We start from the raw sequence: 18,761 nt of genomic DNA, 5'->3' as shown, positions 1-18,761 counted from the left end.
TTGAGGCGGGCGTTGGTCACAATCAAACTACACTTAAACCTCGAGATGTCGCCGTTCGCGCACGTTTTTCCCCCAGTTCTTAAGACTACATTCCACAAAAACTTTCCATTAAGGGCTGTGGCTGCATATTGCAATTTATTGGGTTTTGGTTTAGGCAGCGCAATGTCCGCTTTTGTAGATCGCTCATTTATGAACAACTACACGGCGTACATATTGGGTCAAACTGTAGACCTAATTGACTGTGATAGTTTAGAAATGGCATGATGTAGTTTAATAAGTCCATTCCACAAACATCATCACGCCTGCAATTTAAGGTGGACTATCTACTTGCAAGTGTACTGCAATTCACAACTTTTAAAGATTGCCCAGCAGTTCTTTTTTGAGAGGAGGAATTTAGTAGGAACGACGAGCTGCCCTGACCATTTGTGAACATACGGTAATTTAGGCATGGCCGTACTTCCGTACACTGCGTTGGACCTTTAAATTACAGAAGAAAACTATGCGCTGCGATATTCTGTATCGAACCCTTGACTCGTTAAGGGAGGGGATCGGAATACAATGTGCGTTAATATCTTAACCGGGCCTCATTTAAACACTGCAATCCTCGGTTTCAGTGAAGGGTCAGTAATTGCTGTGATACACAAGGTAAGCTGCAATTTTCATTTGCCTGTTGCAAGCTTCTGATAGCAGGCGAGATTTTGAGGTGAGGGCTTAATGCCCCGTCTTCTGGTGTGACCTAGACACGTTTTCACAGTTGCACGACTCGCTACTCCTTGTGGAGGTGCGATTTAAAAGTATAAGTCTTACATCCTGATGAAACACCGATTTCTAAGTGACATGCTACAGTCCTCCTGCGATCATAGGTACGATGTTACGAGCAATGATCACATGCCCCTTGGCTTTTTTATTTTTACACATGACCTACTATCCAGAGCTAATTGTTGATATCGTTTGCATGAGGGCCTTGTGTCTTCACAGAACTATGATTGCGAAATGATTCTCAGGTGCCATATACCTTCCTTTGCGGTGTGATCAGAGACCTGTGACTAAAAGCAGTCGAACCTGCAACGTATCCTCCGAATTACTTTCTTTAAATCCTTGTGATGCAGGATAAGGACCGGTTTTAAGGTTCTAGGTCCCTGAGCTTGTGGATAGGACAAATGTACTGAAATGGTAACTTAGCTACATTTCATGGCCACACAGTTAAAAAGTAATGAGATCAGTCTTGGGGGTTAAAATCTAGATCTAATATTTTGGCTTAGCTAATTACTTGTGTGTGCGTCCACACCTATACATCTTGATAGGCCTGTTGATCCTTGGTCATGTATGCAGGTGCAGTATGATGGGCAAGTCTGTTTTCTGATATTAGGGGTACAATTGCCTAACTGATTTTCAGAACTGCTAATGAATCAGTCGTCCTTGCTGACTGGGCATTCCATGGACGGCTTCGTCATGTCGAGTGTCCTGAAATTAACGTTTTTTATGAGCTGCGCATTCAATTTATTTTGTGTAGCTGGGGGAGTAGTTGGGCTTTTATCCTCTTTCTACACACTGTCTTGTAAACACTGATTGGCTCAAGACCGCATTCTGACGATCCATTTGAACCACATAATTGACAAATGTGGGCTTGGAATCTGTTTTAAACGCTGGTTTTGTTGCAACTGTAGTAGTAGTCCAATTTACCTTGACTTTCACCAGTTTATTTACACTTAACTATTGTTCATAAAGAAAGTAAAGAAAAGGTATATTTTGTATATCTTTTGTAATGTCCGTTAATAGCTTTATATTGGGTCAACTTTTCAGCCGTGTGGGATGATCCTGCCTTAAGCCTTTTGTCAGGCAGGAAAGGTAGGTTTGACTTTGATGTCTGTGCCTGTATGTAAAAGGAGACATTCTCTTGCCTTTTGTAATTATCTTTATTTTTGGTGCTTTCTCAGAGCTCCAAATGCCTTTGGAGATGGCCGTGATGCAAGACGAGATCGATCACCTCTTCGTAGCAGCCCAAGAAGAGATGCTAGAGATAATCGTGCTGGTAGAGAGGTCCGAGACCTCCGTGGTGATCCCAGAGACCTCCGTGGTGATCCCAGAGACCTCCGTGGTGATCCCAGAGATGTCCGAGACCTCCGTGGTGATCCCAGAGATGTCCGAGACCTCCGTGATCCCAGAGACCTAATGGACCCTAGAGACATAAGAGACATGAGGAACCTGCAAAGTCTGAGGAACCCTCTTGATATGCGTGATCTGCAAGATCTGAGAGACCCACTTTTTGATAGATACCGGGATCTGAGAGAGCCGCCACTTGATCCTCTCTACAGGTATGTTTTGTATACCGTGATTGTGTGTTAAGTGGCTGAGAATGTCATGCAGTTTCATTTCATTCTCTGTCTTTGCTTCTTTACTTAAACTGGTACACCTTTACCATTTAACTGTGTAAGTATTACATAAGATTACTTTCCTGAAATGAATTTCAACGTTTTTGGTATTTGTTGGTTTTAAAAGCTCGCATGTTTGTTGTGACGAGGGACTTTAAAAAAAAAGTTAGGACTGTTGTTCAGCTCTCTTCCTCGCATCTGTAGGTTGGTAACACCCTGCTCCATGACCTTACAAACTCCTCAAGGGAATCCTACAAGCTGTCGTTCATTTACAGGGAGTGCAGAATTATTAGGCAAGTTGTATTTTTGAGGATTAATTTTATTATTGAACAACAACCATGTTCTCAATGAACCCAAAAAACTCATTAATATCAAAGCTGAATATTTTTGGAAGTAGTTTTTAGTTGTTTTTAGTTTTAGCTATGTTAGGGGGATATCTGTGTGTGCAGGTGACTATTACTGTGCATAATTATTAGGCAACTTAACAAAAAAAAATATATACCCATTTCAATTATTTATTATTACCAGTGAAACCAATATAACATCTCAACATTCACAAATATACATTTCTGACATTCAAAAACAAATCAGTGACCAATATAGCCACCTTTCTTTGCAAGGACACTCAAAAGCCTGCCATCCATGGATTCTGTCAGTGTTTTGATCTGTTCACCATCAACATTGCGTGCAGCACCAACCACAGCCTCCCAGACACTGTTCAGAGAGGTGTACTGTTTTCCCTCCTTGTAAATCTCACATTTGATGATGGACCACAGGTTCTCAATGGGGTTCAGATCAGGTGAACAAGGAGGCCATGTCATTAGATTTCCTTATTTTATACTCTTTCTTGCCAGCCACGCTGTGGAGTACTTGGACGCGTGTGATGGAGCATTGTCCTGCATGAAAATCATGTTTTTCTTGAAGGATGCAGACTTCTTCCTGTACCACTGCTTGAAGAAGGTGTCTTCCAGGAACTGGCAGTAGGACTGGGAGTTGAGCTTGACTCCATCCTCAACCCGAAAAGGCCCCACAAGCTCATCTTTGATGATACCAGCCCAAACCAGTACTCCACCTCCACCTTGCTGGCGTCTGAGTCGGACTGGAGCTCTCTGCCCTTTACCAATCCAGCCACAGGCCCATCCATCTGGCCCATCAAGACTCACTCTCATTTCATCAGTCCATAAAACCTTAGAAAAATCAGTCTTGAGATATTTCTTGGCCCAGTCTTGACGTTTCAGCTTGTGTGTCTTGTTCAGTGGTGGTCGTCTTTCAGCCTTTCTTACCTTGGCCATGTCTCTGAGTATTGCACACCTTGTGCTTTTGGGCACTCCAGTGATGTTGCAGCTCTGAAATATGGCCAAACTGGTGGCAAGTGGCATCGTGGCAGCTGCACGCTTGACTTTTCTCAGTTCATGGGCAGTTATTTTGTGCCTTGGTTTTTCCACACGCTTCTTGCGACCCTGTTGACTATTTTGAATGAAACGCTTGATTGTTCGATGATCACGCTTCAGAAGCTTTGCAATTTTAAGAGTGCTGCATCCCTCTGCAAGATATCTCACTATTTTTGACTTTTCTGAGCCTGTCAAGTCCTTCTTTTGACCCATTTTGCCAAAGGAAAGGAAGTTGCCTAATAATTATGCACACCTGATATAGGGTGTTGATGTCATTAGACCACACCCCTTCTCATTACAGAGATGCACATCACCTAATATGCTTAATTGGTAGTAGGCGTTCGAGCCTATACAGCTTGGAGTAAGACAACATGCATAAAGAGGATGATGTGGTCAAAATACTCATTTGCCTAATAATTCTGCACTCCCTGTAATACTGGGCTCGAAGAGTTATGATCACATTTCTCCCCACTTCATTGTCTCCTTTTACCATCCTCAAAACTAGCTTAGTTCACAAAGTCATCACCACACCCACCCCCGCATATATTGCAGACAAGCTCACCGTTTCTGGTGGCTTTCTGCACACAATTGGGGTGGACGCAAAGTAGTGTAAACAACAATAGCGGAGATCACCTTTGTGGCAGGCAGTACTGTAGCCTTTATTCCGGGCATATCACCCAGTGATTGTTCCAGCAGACATCTGTGATCGTTTATGCCTAAATATTTTGCTGCTGGGATTATTTGTTTGTATAGATGAAAACTAGCCACTGAATGGCATGGTCCACAGTATTTGTAAGTGAAGCAGTTGAAACATTCAAGGGAAACACCTTGTAATGATGATGGCTTTGTTTGCGTTTTATTTGACATTTTCTGCAACCAATTAAGGATGTGATGGATTTTTGCAATTATTATTTTTTTCCCTCCTTCCTTCCGCCTAGTAATTGGTTAATGGTAATCTTTAAAGCATTGAGTGTTTCCCGCAAGTATACTCCCTCTAACGGAGTACTGGTTAAACATTTTCAGTGGCATTCTTGAGTGGTGGCTTTCTTTTACACTGACAAACCTGTTTCTCTGCAGGCGTCTCTGAAATGTGTTCCAGCAAAAACATGTATTTGCAGAGATATATATATATATATATATATATATATATATATATATATATATATATATATACACACACACACACACAATCAATACTGGGACCAAGGCACATTGAGCTGTTCCTGTATTCATCTATGAAGATGAGAGATAGAGATATATATATATATATATATGTGTATATATATATATATATATATATATATATATACATATATATATATATACACACATACTTTTAGACCAAGTTGTTCACGAGTCAAGAGGATCAACCCCCTAATCAATCACCAAAAGGTGCTACAAACATAAACCAAAGCTCAGCACAAACTTGGACCAAAAGATTAGATGGTGGAGGACTTCCTTAAACATCTTTATAACATTGAAGAATTTCTTGAGTATATATCACTTAATCAATCAAATCCTTTGTTGAGCATGAGTAATTTTATTGTTCCAGTCATTATATAAAACATTGCCATAGCCCATAGCTCGATGGCATGTGTTGCTGCAGATACACATGCTATGCATACTTCTGCCATCTAGTGTTGGGCTCAGAGTGCTACAAGATGTTTTTCTTCGAAGAAGTGTTTTCGAGTCACAGGATCAAGTGACTCCTCTTCGGCTCCATTGCGCATGGGCATCGACTCCATGTTAGATTGTTTTCTTTCCGCCATCGGGTTTGGACGTGTTTTCCTTTTGCTCCGATAGTTTGATTCGGAAAACCTTAAACGCTTCAGTTCTTGTCGGTATTGTTTCGATCTCGTCACACCTTCTGTCGACACTTCGGTACCGTCGGAACCAACATCTCTATTTGCCCTTCGGGGGAGCGCGCCCAACTCTGGCCTGGTTGGACCGACCGCATGGACGCCTCATGGATCAGACTCCATTCCGATTCTGTCGTCAGTGCCACGCTAAATTCCCTTATACAGACCAATACCTTGTCCGTAATTTCTGCCTGACCCCTGTTCCATCAGGAAGAAAATTGCGAGGCCTGCAGATCCTTCCGGTCAAGATGAGCACAGAGGCTCGAGATGGCGTCAAAAAGCTCTGAACATCTCGACATAGAAGAGGAAGAGATCATGCAGACTGCAGTCTCTGTTCGCGGATCCGTGAGTGCCCCTGCACTATCTAAGCCGAAACATAAGGACTTAGGGACACCACTGCCGGAAGGCCATGGCTCGACCTGAAAGAAGATGCTCGGTTACCAACCCACCGGTTTGGCACAGAGAAAGGCCACTCCTCCAAAGCCATCTGAGTCGAGATAACGCTCCGTCTCCAAACCAAGCGAACATAGCTATTCCGAGTCCAAATCTCGAATCATTTTCGGAGCCAAGACCATCCTCAACCCTATCTTTTTCGATACCGAAAAAGCCAGCTTCGAAGCAAACAACCTGGTTATACTGAGGAGCATGGACTTTTAAAAACATTTAGGGAAAGCCATAAAACTACTGAGGAGGAATCACAAATACAATTAATCATGGAAGTAATGGATGAAAGGTAAGCCAGGATTCATATCCCTAAAGAAACTGGCAGAATTTTAACTACACATCCTCCAAAACCAAAGAGGAAATTAGCCTTTCAGGAGGCATTAGACCCTACACAGCCTCCAGCTAAAGTGCCAAAAACAAAGGAGAGACCTCCACCTCAATTTTCTCTTCCTCACTCTCCACACCTACATATCTCTCGTCCTACACCTATACAGTCCCCATCACATTCATTTGGTTTGCAACAGGACAATGTGGATCCATGGGATCCAGACCCCATTCCGGACAGTAACCCAGATTGCTATCCCTCTAAGCCTTCACTACCAGAGGATAGTGCAGCCTACAATCAAGTGATAGCTAGGGCGGCAGCATATCATAATATCACCATGCACACTGGACCATTAGAGGACAATTTTTTTGTTTAATCTCCTCCACGCATGCAACATATCAGTTGCTCCCTATGTTCCCCGGCATGCTAAAACATGCTGATCAAATATTTAGCGAGCCTATAAAAGCAAGAATTATTACTTCTAGAGTAGAAAAGAATAAAAGCCACCTCCTTCCGATCCTTTCTGTATTACTCAGCAACTACCTCCAGACTCAATAGTGGTAAGCGCTGCAAGGAAGAGGGCAAACTCGCAGTCGTCAGGTGATGCACCCCCACCAGACAGAGTAGGAAGTTTGATGCTGCAGGGAAGAGGGTGGCATATCAGGCAGCCAACCAATGGAGAATAGCCAACTCACAGGCGTTGGCTAGATATGACAGGGCCCATTGGGACGAGATTAAAGAGATAATCCAGCATCTTCCCAAAGAGAAGCAAAAGAGGGCACAGCAGATAGTAGAGGAAGGGAAAGCCATCACCAACAATCAGATTAGGTCTGCCTTAGACTCAGCAGATAGAGCGGCCAGAAGCATCAACACTGCTGTAACCATTAAGGAGGCAGGCATGGCTTAGGTCCTCAGGATTCAAACCTGAAATCCAACAGGCAGTGTTGAATATGCCATTCAACAACAAACAGCTTTTCGGCCCAGAGGTCAACACTGCTATAGAAAAAATGCGTAAGGATTCAGACACCCCAAAAGCCATGGGTGCACTATACACCACACAATACAGGGTATCCTTTCGCAAACCCCAGTTTAGAGGTGGATTTAGAGCTCAAACTGAGGAGGCATCCACATCAGAGCCAAAGCCGGCCTACCAACCTCAATACCAACGAGGTGGTTTTAAAAGTGCATTTAGAGGCCAGCACCCCAGAGGCAGGGGAAAATATTAAACACCAAAACAACCCTTACAACAAAGTAAACAGTGACTTGTGCCATTCCTTTCCAATCAACACCTCCCCTGTGGGAGGAAGACTTCAAAAGTTCCACAACAATTGGCTAAACATTACCACAGACAACTGGGTATTATTAATTATCCGCAATGGCTAATGCCTAGAATTGATACAAACTCAACCAAAACCACACAAACTATCCACAAACCATATCACTCTGTTACAGGAAGAAGTCAAATCTCTATTACTCAAACAAGCAATAGAAGCTGTGCCACAAAATCAAGTAGGGACGGGTGTTTACTCACTGTATTTCCTCATTCCCAAAAAGGATGGTACCCTAAGGCCAATATTCGATCTCAGGACCCTCAATCTTTACATCGTGTCAGAACATTTTTATATGGTAACTCTATAGGATGTTATCCCACTACTTCAAAAACACGATTTCATGGCAACGTTAGACCTCAAAGATGTGTATTTTCATATACCCATCCATCCTGCGCACAGAAAATATCTCGGGTTTGTCATTCAAGGAAAGCACTAGCAGTTCAAGGTGTTATCCTTTGGAATAACGGCTCCAATGGTATTCACAAAGTGTCTAGCGGTAGTCGCAGCCTACCTAAGAAGACAACACATACATGTCTATCCATATCTAGACGATTGACTGATAAAATCAAACAGTCATACGCAGTGTCAAAAACATGCACATTATGTAATACAAACCCTGCACACGCTAGGGTTCTCAATAAATTACCAAAAGTCACAACTACAGTCTGCGCAAATACAACAGTATTTAGGGGCAATACTAAATACTCAAAAAGCGCTTCCAAGTCCAAATACGCAGAGAATACAAGCATTCCAGAATATAATAGCACAGATACAGACAGGTCAACAGTAGACTTGTCAAATTTGTCATGAAAATATTAGGGATGATGGCATCATGTATTGCAATTGTTCCACTTGTAAGACTAAACATGCAGCCCTTGCAACAGTGCCTTGCACAACAATGGTCACAAGCACAGGGTCAACTTCAAGATCTAGTGTTCATTGAATTGACCGCCAAACATACATGTCCCTTTATTGATGGAATTCCACAAATCTAAACAAAGGCCGGCTATTTCAAGACCCTGTGCCTCAGACCATAATTACAACAGATGCATCAATGATTGCTGGGGAGCTCACCTCAGCGATCACAACATCCGAGGACAATGGGATTCCCAGCACAAACAGCTGCAAATAAATCACTTAGTTGTTAGCTGTCTGCCTAGCACTCAAAGCTTTTTAGCCTCTTCTCATTCACAAGAATGTCCTGATCAAAACAGACATCATGACCACTATGTATTATCTAAACAAACAGGGAGGGATACAATCGTCCCAACTCTCCCTCCTAACTCAAAAAATTTGGAAATGGGCATTACACAACCAAATTCACCTGGTAGCACAATACATTCTAGGGATACACAACCAAATAGCAGATGTTCTCAGCAGAAATCATCTACAGACACCCGAGTGGGAGATTCACCCTCAAGTACTTCAAAAATACTTTCAACAATGGGGAACACCAGACATAGATCTATTTGCCACCAGCGAAAACGCAAAATGCCAAACTTTGCATCCAGACACCCACATCCCCTATCCAAGGGCAATGCTCTATGGATCAGTTGGTCAGGGATCTTTGCTTACGCTTTTCCCCCTCTCGCACTCATTCCATTTCTAGTCAACAAATTGCATCAAAACACGCTCAATTTGATACTCATAGCGCCAACATAGGCACGTCAGCTGTGGTCACAACACTATTCGACCTGTCAGTAGTACCAAACTCCCAAACAGACCAGACCTGTTAACACAAAACAAAGGGCAGATCAGGCACCCAAATCCCATCTCACTCAATCTAGCGATTTGGCTCCTGAGGTCCTAGAATTTGGGTATTAACAACTAACAACAGAATGTATGGAAGTAATCAAGCAAGAAAACCCACTACTCTACAGTGCTATGCGAACGACTGGAAAATATTTGTATATTACTGTCAATCTAAACAAATTGCCCCTCTTTCAGCATCAATACAAGATATTGTATGCTACTTACTTCATTTACAAAAATCAAATTTAGCATTCTCTTCCATAAAAAATACATCTCACTGGAATTTCCGCATATTTGCAAAATGCACAGCTCTTTATTTAGAGTACCTGGCATTAAAGCCTTCATGTAAGGCTTAAAATGCATCATTCCACCCAGAACACCTCCAGTTCCTTCGTGGAATTTAAACAGTGTTTACGCGACTTTTGGGCCCACCATTTGAACCTACGCACTCATGTCAAATACAATTCTTAACACGGAAGGTTGCCTTCCTAGTCGCAATTACATCATTGCAAAGAGTTAGCGAAATTCAAGCTTTCACTATTGAGGAACCGTTACAAGTACACAAGCATAAAGTCATACTACGAGCTAACCCTAAATTTCTTCCTAAAGTAGTATAACCTTTTCATATCAAAAAGTGGAACTTCCAGTCTTATTCCCACAGCCAGATTCTGTGGCAGAAAGAGCTCTACATACATTAGACATAAAAATAGCTCTAATGTACTATATAGATAGAACAAAACCATTCAGAAATGTTTGTAGTTTAAAAAAAAAAAAACTCATACTGGTAACCCCATTTCAAAACAAGGTTTAGTAAGATGCATCCAAAAATGTTACCTTAAAGCTAGAAGACAATTCTTAGTTGCTCCTAAAGCACATTCCACAAGGAAGAAAGGTGCTACAATGGCCTTCTTAGGAAACATACCAATGGCTGAAATATGTAAGGCAGCTACTTGGTCAACACCACATTTACTAAACACTATTGTGCAGATGTTTTAGCAGCACAGCAAGCCACAGTAGGTCAAGCTGTACTAAGAACATTATTTCAAACAACTTCAACTCCTACAGGCTAACCACCGCTTTTATGGAGGACTACTGCTTTGTAGTCTATGCATAGCATGTGTATCTGCAGCTACACATGCCATTGAACAGAAAATGTCACATACCCAGTGTACATCTGTTCGTAGCATGTTCCGCTGCAGATTCACATGTACCTTCCCACCTCTCCGGAAGCCTGTAGTCGTTTAAGTTAAACAACACCCGTACATACATATATATTTAACATTCCATTAGCAGGGACATCTCTTTTCTTTATACTCGTATCACTCCTATCTTACCCTCTGCGGGAAAACAATCTAACATGGAGTCGATGCCCATGTGCAATGGAGCCGAAGAGGAGTCACTCGATCCCGTGGCTCAAACAATTAGAAGAAAAACAACTTGGAACACTCCGAGCCCAACACTAGATGGCAGAAGAATGCATAGCATGTGACTCTGCAGTGGAACATGCCACGGACAGATGTACACTGGGTAAGTGACATTTCCGATAGATATATCTTTTTTTTTTTTTTTTAACCCCTTTCAGATATGGTGGAAAAGCACATTCTTACATTTATTGGTGGAAACAGGACAGATAAGCTATGTTGTTGACATTGCATTTGATTAACTGTGGGTTCCTACAATCCCAACATAATGCCACTTAGGATTGCTGTAAGGATTTAACACCGGCCATGGTTTGGTCCAGAATATGGATTGAAGTTACTCGTAATGCACTGAAATATAATGTTCGATGGCATCTGTCGCTGTAGATACGCATGTTTTGCAATAGCTCGCCATCTGGTGTTGGGCCGGAGTGTTACAAGTTGTTTTTCTTCGAAGAAGTCTTTCGAGTCACTGGACCGAGTGACTCCTCCTTTTGTCTCCATTGCGCATGGGCGTCGACTCCATCTTCGATTGTTTTTTTTTCTTTTTTTTCCGCCATCGGGTTCGGACGTGTTCCTGTCGCTCCGAGTTTCGGAACGGAAAGATAGCTAATTTCGGAAGATTTTCGTCGGTATTGTTGCGTTCGGGATCGGCGTAGTTAGATTCAACACCAGATCGAAGAGCTCCGGTGCCCTTCGGGGTAGTTTTTCGATCCCCCGTCGGGGCCTGGTCGGCCCGACCGCGTGCTGAAGAACGCCGATGGAACGGACCCGTTCCGTTTCTGCCCCAAATGCCACAATAAATACCCCTATACAGACCAACACTTGGTCTGTAACCTGTGCCTGTCACCTGAGCACAGTGAAGACACCTGCGAGGCCTGTCGTGCGTTCCGGTCCCGAAAAACACTCCGAGACCATCGAGCCAGAAGACTTCAGATGGCGTCCGCGCCGACAGCCCACTGAGAGTTCGAGGAACAAGAAGAGGAAGGTACCTTCTCGATCCAAGACTCAGACTCCGAAGGATTCGACGATACACAAACCGTGAGTAAGACGTCGAAAACCACACAGAGGAAGATTTACAAGGCCCAGGGGACGCCACTGCCATCAGGCCATGGCTCCACCCATAAATTCGGTGACCGACCGTCGGCACCGAAAAAGGCCCAAACAGTGCCGAGATCGTCCGACTCCGGTCGAGACACCGGCACGCAGCCTTCTCGGGACCGAGAAAGTGCTGGAGACAAGCCTCGACACCGAGATGCCGGTGTGGACACGGCTCGACGCCGAGACAGCGGCACCGAAGAAGATCGACGCCGAGAGGTTTCGGCCCCGAAAAAGAAAAAAGTCACCTCGGAGCCGAAAAAACCCGCAGACAGGGTTTCGGTGCCGAAACAAACTGCAAGCGACCCAGCTTCAGGCTCTTATACAGAAGAGCACTCGCTAACCTCCCAAATGCAAAAGCATAGGTTTGAGGAAGAGCTACAATCAACTGATGTGGACCATACGCAAAAGCGTATTTTCATACAGCAGGGGACAGGAAAAATAAGCACCCTCCCCCCCCATTAGAAGAAAGAGAAGGTTGGAGTTCCAAACTGAACAGACACCACAACCAAAAGTGGTGAAAAGAGTTACCCCACCACCCTCTCCTCCGCCCGTGATTAACGTCTCACCAGCACAAACTCCATCACACTCCCCAGCTCACACCACCATAAGCCAGGGTGACCAAGATCAAGACGCATGGGACCTATACAACGCCCCAGTGTCAGATAACAGTCCGGAGGCATACCCTACGAAGCCATCTCCACCAGAGGACAGCACCGCGTATTCTCAAGTGGTGGCTAGAGCAGCACAATTTCACAACGTAAGCCTCCACTCGGAACAGGTCGAGGATGATTTTTTATTCAACACACTCTCCTCCACCCACAGCTCATACCAAAGCCTGCCTATGCTCCCTGGTATGCTCCGGCACGCAAAAGAAATCTTTATGGAGCCGGTCAAAAGTAGGGCTATCACACCAAGGGTGGAAAAAAAGTATAAGGCGCCTCCTACAGACCCGGTTTTCATCACTACACAGCTGCCACCAGACTCTGTCGTTGTAGGAGCAGCTAGGAAAAGGGCCAACTCCCACACATCTGGAGATGCACCACCCCCAGATAAAGAAAGCCGCAAGTTCGATGCAGCAGGTAAGAGTCGTAGCACAAGCTGCAAACCAGTGGCGCATCGCGAACTCCCAGGCACTACTTGCGCGCTATGACAGAGCCCACTGGGACAAGATGCAACATCTCATTGAACATCTGCCCAAGGACTTACAAAATAGGGCAAAACAAGTGGTTGAGGAGGGACAGACCATTTCCAACAACCAGATCCGCTCCTCCATGGACGCTGCAGATACAGCTGCACGGACAATTAATACATCTGTAACTATCAGAAGGCATGCATGGCTCCGAACGTCTGGATTTAAACCAGAGATTCAACAAGCAGTTCTCAATATGCCTTTTAACTGTTCGGTCCAGAAGTGGACACAGCGATTGAGAAACTCAAAAAAGATACGGACACTGCCAAAGCCATGGGCGCACTCTACTCCCCGCAGAGCAGAGGCAATTACAGCACATTCTGTAAAACACCCTTTCGAGGGGGGTTTCGGGGTCAGAGCACACAAGCCAGCACCTCACAAGCAACACCGTCCAGTTACCAGGGACAGTATAGAGGAGGTTTTCGGGGACAATATAGAGGAGGGCAATTCCCGAGGAATAGAGGAAGATTTCAGAGCCCCAAAACCCCTACTACTAAACAGTGACTCACATGTCACTCACCCCCTCCACACAACACCAGTGGGGGGAAGAATAAGTCATTATTACAAAGCATGGGAGGAAATCACTACAGACACTTGGGTTCTAGCAATTATCCAACATGGTTATTGCATAGAATTTCTACAATTCCCTCCAAACATACCACCAAAAGCACAAAATTTGACAACACACCATTCCAATCTCCTGGAGATAGAAGTGCAGGCACTATTGCAAAAGAATGCAATCGAATTAGTGCCAAACACACAAATAAACACAGGAGTTTACTCACTGTACTTTCTGATACCAAAGAAGGACAAAACGCTGAGACCAATCCTAGACCTCAGAGTAGTGAACACTTTCATCAAATCAGACCACTTTCACATGGTCACACTACAAGAAGTATTGCCATTGCTAAAACTACACGACTACATGGCAACTTTAGACCTCAAGGATGCTTATTTCCATATACCAATACACCCATCGCACAGGAAATACCTAAGGTTTGTATTCAAGGGAATACATTACCAATTCAAGGTACTGCCTTTCGGATTAACAACCGCACCAAGAGTCTTTACCAAATGTCTAGCGGTAGTCGCACACATAAGAAGGCAGCAAATACATGTGTTCCCATATCTAGACGACTGGCTAATCCAGGCCCATTCGTTAATAGAGTGCTCAAATCACACATCATATCATACAAACCCTCTTCAAACTAGGGTTCACCGTCAATTTCACAAAATCCAAAATTCTGCCGCGCAAGGTACAACAATACCTGGGAGCCATAATAGACTCATCAAAAGGAGTAGCCACTCCAAGTCCCCAAAGAATTCAAAATTTCAACACCATCATACAACGCATGTATCCAACACAAAGGATACAAGCAAAGATGGTACTACAACTCCTAGGCATGATGTCTTCATGCATAGCCATTGTCCCAAACGCAAGACTGCACATGAGGCCCTTACAACAGTGCCTAGCATCACAATGGTCACAAGCACAGGGTCACCTTCTAGATCTGGTGTTAATAGACCGCCAAACTTACCTCTCGCTTCTGTGGTGGAACAACATAAATTTAAACAAAGGGCGGCCTTTCCAAGACCCAGTGCCACAATACGTAATAACAGATGCTTCCATGACAGGGTGGGGAGCACACCTCGATCAACACAGCATACAAGGACAATGGAACGTACATCAAACAAAACTGCATATAAATCACCTCGAACTTCTAGTAGTTTTTCAAGCACTAAAAGCTTTCCAACCAATAATAGTTCACAAATACATTCTCGTCAAAACAGACAACATGACAACAATGTATTATCTAAACAAGCAAGGGGGGACGCACTCCACGCAGTTAAGCCTGCTAGCACAAAAGATTTGGCGTTGGGCAATTCACAACCAAATTCGCCTAATAGCACAATTTATACCAGGGATCCAAAATCAACTCGCAGACAATCTCTCTCGAGATCACCAACAGGTCCACGAATGGGAAATTCACCCCCAAATTCTGAACACTTATTTCAAACTCTGGGGAACACCTCAGATAGACTTGTTTGTGACAAAGGAGAACACAAAATGCCAAAACTTCGCATCCAGATACCCACACAAACCGTCCCAAGGCAATGCCCTATGGATGAACTGGTCAGGGATATTTGCTTACGCTTTTCCTCCTCTCCCTCTCCTTCCTTACCTGGTAAACAAACTCAGTCAAAACAAACTCAAACTCATATTAATAGCACCAACTTGGGCAAGGCAACCCTGGTACACAACGCTGCTAGACCTATCAGTAGTACCCTGCATCAAATTGCCCAACAGGCCAGATCTGTTGACACAGCACAACCAAAAGATCAGACACCCAGATCCAGCATCGCTGAATCTAGCAATCTGGCTCCTGAAATCCTAGAATTCGGGCACTTACAACTTACCCAAGAATGTATGGAAGTTATACAACAAGCCAGAAGGCCATCCACCAGGCACTGCTATGCAAGTAAATGGAAGAGGTTTGTTTGCTACTGCCATATTAATCAAATACAACCATTACACACAACTCCAGAACATGTAGTGGGTTACTTGCTTCACTTACAAAAATCTAACCTGGCTTTCTCTTCCATTAAAATACACCTTGCAGCAATATCTGCATACCTGCAGACTACCTATTCAACTTCCCTATATAAGATACCAGTCATTAAAGCATTCATGGAGGGCCTTAGGAGAATTATACCACCAAGAACACCACCTGTTTCTTCATGGAACCTAAATGTTGTCCTAACTAGACTTATGGGTCCACCTTTTGAACCCATGCACTCCTGCGAAATACAGTTCCTAACCTGGAAGGTGGCATTTCTCATCGCCATTACTTCCCTAAGAAGAGTAAGCGAGATTCAGGCGTTTACAATACAGGAACCTTTTATACAACTACACAAGAATAAGGTCGTCCTAAGGACCAATCCTAAATTTTTGCCAAAGGTTATTTCACCGTTCCATCTAAATCAAACAGTGGAACTTCCAGTGTTCTTTCCACAGCCAGATACCGTAGCTGAAAGGGCACTACATACATTAGATGTCAAAAGAGCATTGATGTATTACATTGACAGAACAAAAAACATCAGAAAGACTAAACAACTATTTATTGCATTTCAAAAACCTCATGCAGGAAACCCAATATCAAAACAAGGTATAGCCAGATGGATAGTTAAATGCATCCAAATCTGCTACCTTAAAGCTAAACGACAGCTGCCCATTACACCAAGGGCACACTCCACCAGAAAGAAAGGTGCTACCATGGCCTTTCTAGGAAACATCCCAATGCAAGAAATATGTAAGGCAGCCACATGGTCTACGCCTCACACATTCACCAAGCACTACTGTGTAGACGTGTTATCCGCACAACAAGCCACAGTAGGTCAAGCCGTATTAAGAACATTATTTCAGACTACTTCCACTCCTACAGGCTGATCCACCGCTTTTGGGGAGATAACTGCTTACTAGTCTATGCAAAACATGCGTATCTACAGCGACAGATGCCATCGAACTGAAAATGTCACTTACCCAGTGTACATCTGTTCGTGGCATCAGTCGCAGTAGATTCGCATGTGCCCACCCGCCTCCCCGGGAGCCTGTAGCAGTTTGGAAGTTACCTTCAACTATTTATATATGTATCATCTCAACCTTAAATAGGTGCATACTTAGTCACTCCATTGCATGGGCACTATTACTACAATTCAACTCCTACCTCACCCTCTGCGGGGAAAAACAATCGAAGATGGAGTCGACGCCCATGCGCAATGGAGACAAAAGGAGGAGTCACTCGGTCCCGTGACTCGAAAGACTTCTTCGAAGAAAAACAACTTGTAACACTCCGGCCCAACACCAGATGGTGAGCTATTGCAAAACATGCGAATCTACTGCGACTGATGCCACGAACAGATGTACACTGGGTAAGTGACATTTTCATTATGCACAATGAGCAGGTTGTCTACCCAACTTCATCAGTATTTCAATATTTGTATTCCAGGCGCGAAGAGGCTTTTGATAGATTACTGCGTTATGAAGAATTGTATCGGAGGAAGGAAGATCCTTTCATGGACAGATATCGAGATCCACCAATGAGTGCAGAAGGTTAGTATCTCTTCGGATGATATCTTGTGTAACGTTCAGAACAGGTCCTGACAGAACATCCAGGCATGTTGCTTGTAGGGTCTACTTGTATTTGTGAGTTATTTACCGTTATTGACCTTCTAAATTCGTCCGTTTTATGAGAGGGGCTGTTTGAGAGTCTGAAATATTAGCAAATTCAGTCATTAGGTATTCTCTCTCATTCCGCCACAATACCCATTGTGCTTTACTACAGTAGGGCTTTCAGCCTTCACCTTGACTTGCTTTATGGTTTTCTTTTATAATTAAAGGTCTCATTCGTTGCCACAGTTAATTTTTTTCATGTTGTGTTTTCAGGCATGATTTCAGTAATATGAATACTATTTCAATGCAAAAATTACAAAAAGATCAGCTGGATCAAATGAACCCTTGAATGTTTGCATAGCTGGAGTCCTATTAAAGGCCGTACTGGTGTATAGTGATTCACATGCTGTGCATACTTCTGCCATCTAGTGTTGGGTCCGGACATGTGGAAGTTGTGAGACTTCTTTGAAGAAAGACAGGGTAAAGTGACTTCTCCTCTCGATCATGGTGCGCATGGGCATAGACTCCATTGTTAGTTTGTTTTCTTTCTGCCATCGTGTTCAGACATGTTCTTCGATGCTCAGGCTAGAGACCATTTCTTTGGGCTATATTAGGTACATCTACACCTCGATTCCCATTGGCATTGTTCTCAATCTAGTTACCTATCTCGTGCATTAACTAAAGGCAACAAGAAAAGGTTATTCTCAAGCCAGTGGTGGGAAGATAAATGAGCACTGTATTAAGCCTTCAGGGAGTCATATAAAACCTATGTTGAGGATTGATTAACCAATATAAATAGGGAGTCAAAACAGAGACATTAAATATATGCATAAAACTCAAAACAGACTCCATAATAACGCAGCTTACAATACGCTCTTCCTCCTTAAAGATCAGACAGCACCTTTTTGACTATCCTTGGTTTTATAACACATTTCCTCTGGGGAAGTCACAAAGGTAGTTCAAACCAAGGCTGTACAAATTATCCTTCACATACCTCAACCAATTAATCTCAGACAATCTTTTATCACTTCCCGAGGGGGAAAAACTGCCCTGGAAATACTCCACAATTTGACCCAAAGTAATAAAGGAGCCATGCCTATAATGTCCTCTAAAAAAAAAAAAACATTCCCGTTTCGAGGTGGGTAATAAAGCTTGGTGTACTTTGTGGCACTGCTAAAACACGACTTAAAAGCACAACCTGCAACTTCCTTGGTAGACCCCCCCCCACCCCCCCCCCCCCCCCCAAAAAAAACCCCTTCATCCATATAGCCCTATCGAAAGGCATTTGCGCCTATGACTGCAGCATCTCCCTAATTGGCTTGGAGCCTAACCTATTAGCAAATCTAAGGATTGTATGAATTTTAGCTGCTCTTTGAGACACCAGCCTCTCCCAAGAGCCTTTATCAAA

General features: G+C 43.5%; 1 protein-coding gene across 4 annotated transcripts in view; it reads left to right on the top strand.

Moving 5' to 3' along the window:
• NCOA5 (nuclear receptor coactivator 5) overlaps positions 1-18,761 on the top strand; it is a 62,582-nt gene that overhangs the window by 12,362 nt on the left and 31,459 nt on the right. For 3 of the 4 annotated variants that reach the window (XM_069243526.1, XM_069243530.1, XM_069243529.1), the window contains 2 exons: positions 1,938-2,315; positions 17,190-17,293. In XM_069243526.1, coding sequence (XP_069099627.1) covers positions 1,938-2,315; positions 17,190-17,293 — 482 coding nt within the window. The remainder of the gene's footprint in view (positions 1-1,937; positions 2,316-17,189; positions 17,294-18,761) is intronic. The other variant, XM_069243527.1, reaches the window with a different exon arrangement.

The sequence above is a fragment of the Pleurodeles waltl genome, chromosome 7, assembly GCF_031143425.1.
Source record: "Pleurodeles waltl isolate 20211129_DDA chromosome 7, aPleWal1.hap1.20221129, whole genome shotgun sequence".
NCBI lineage: Eukaryota > Metazoa > Chordata > Amphibia > Caudata > Salamandridae > Pleurodeles > Pleurodeles waltl.
Note: the sequence above shows the minus strand (reverse complement) of the source record. Positions and strands in the feature narration are given on the sequence as shown.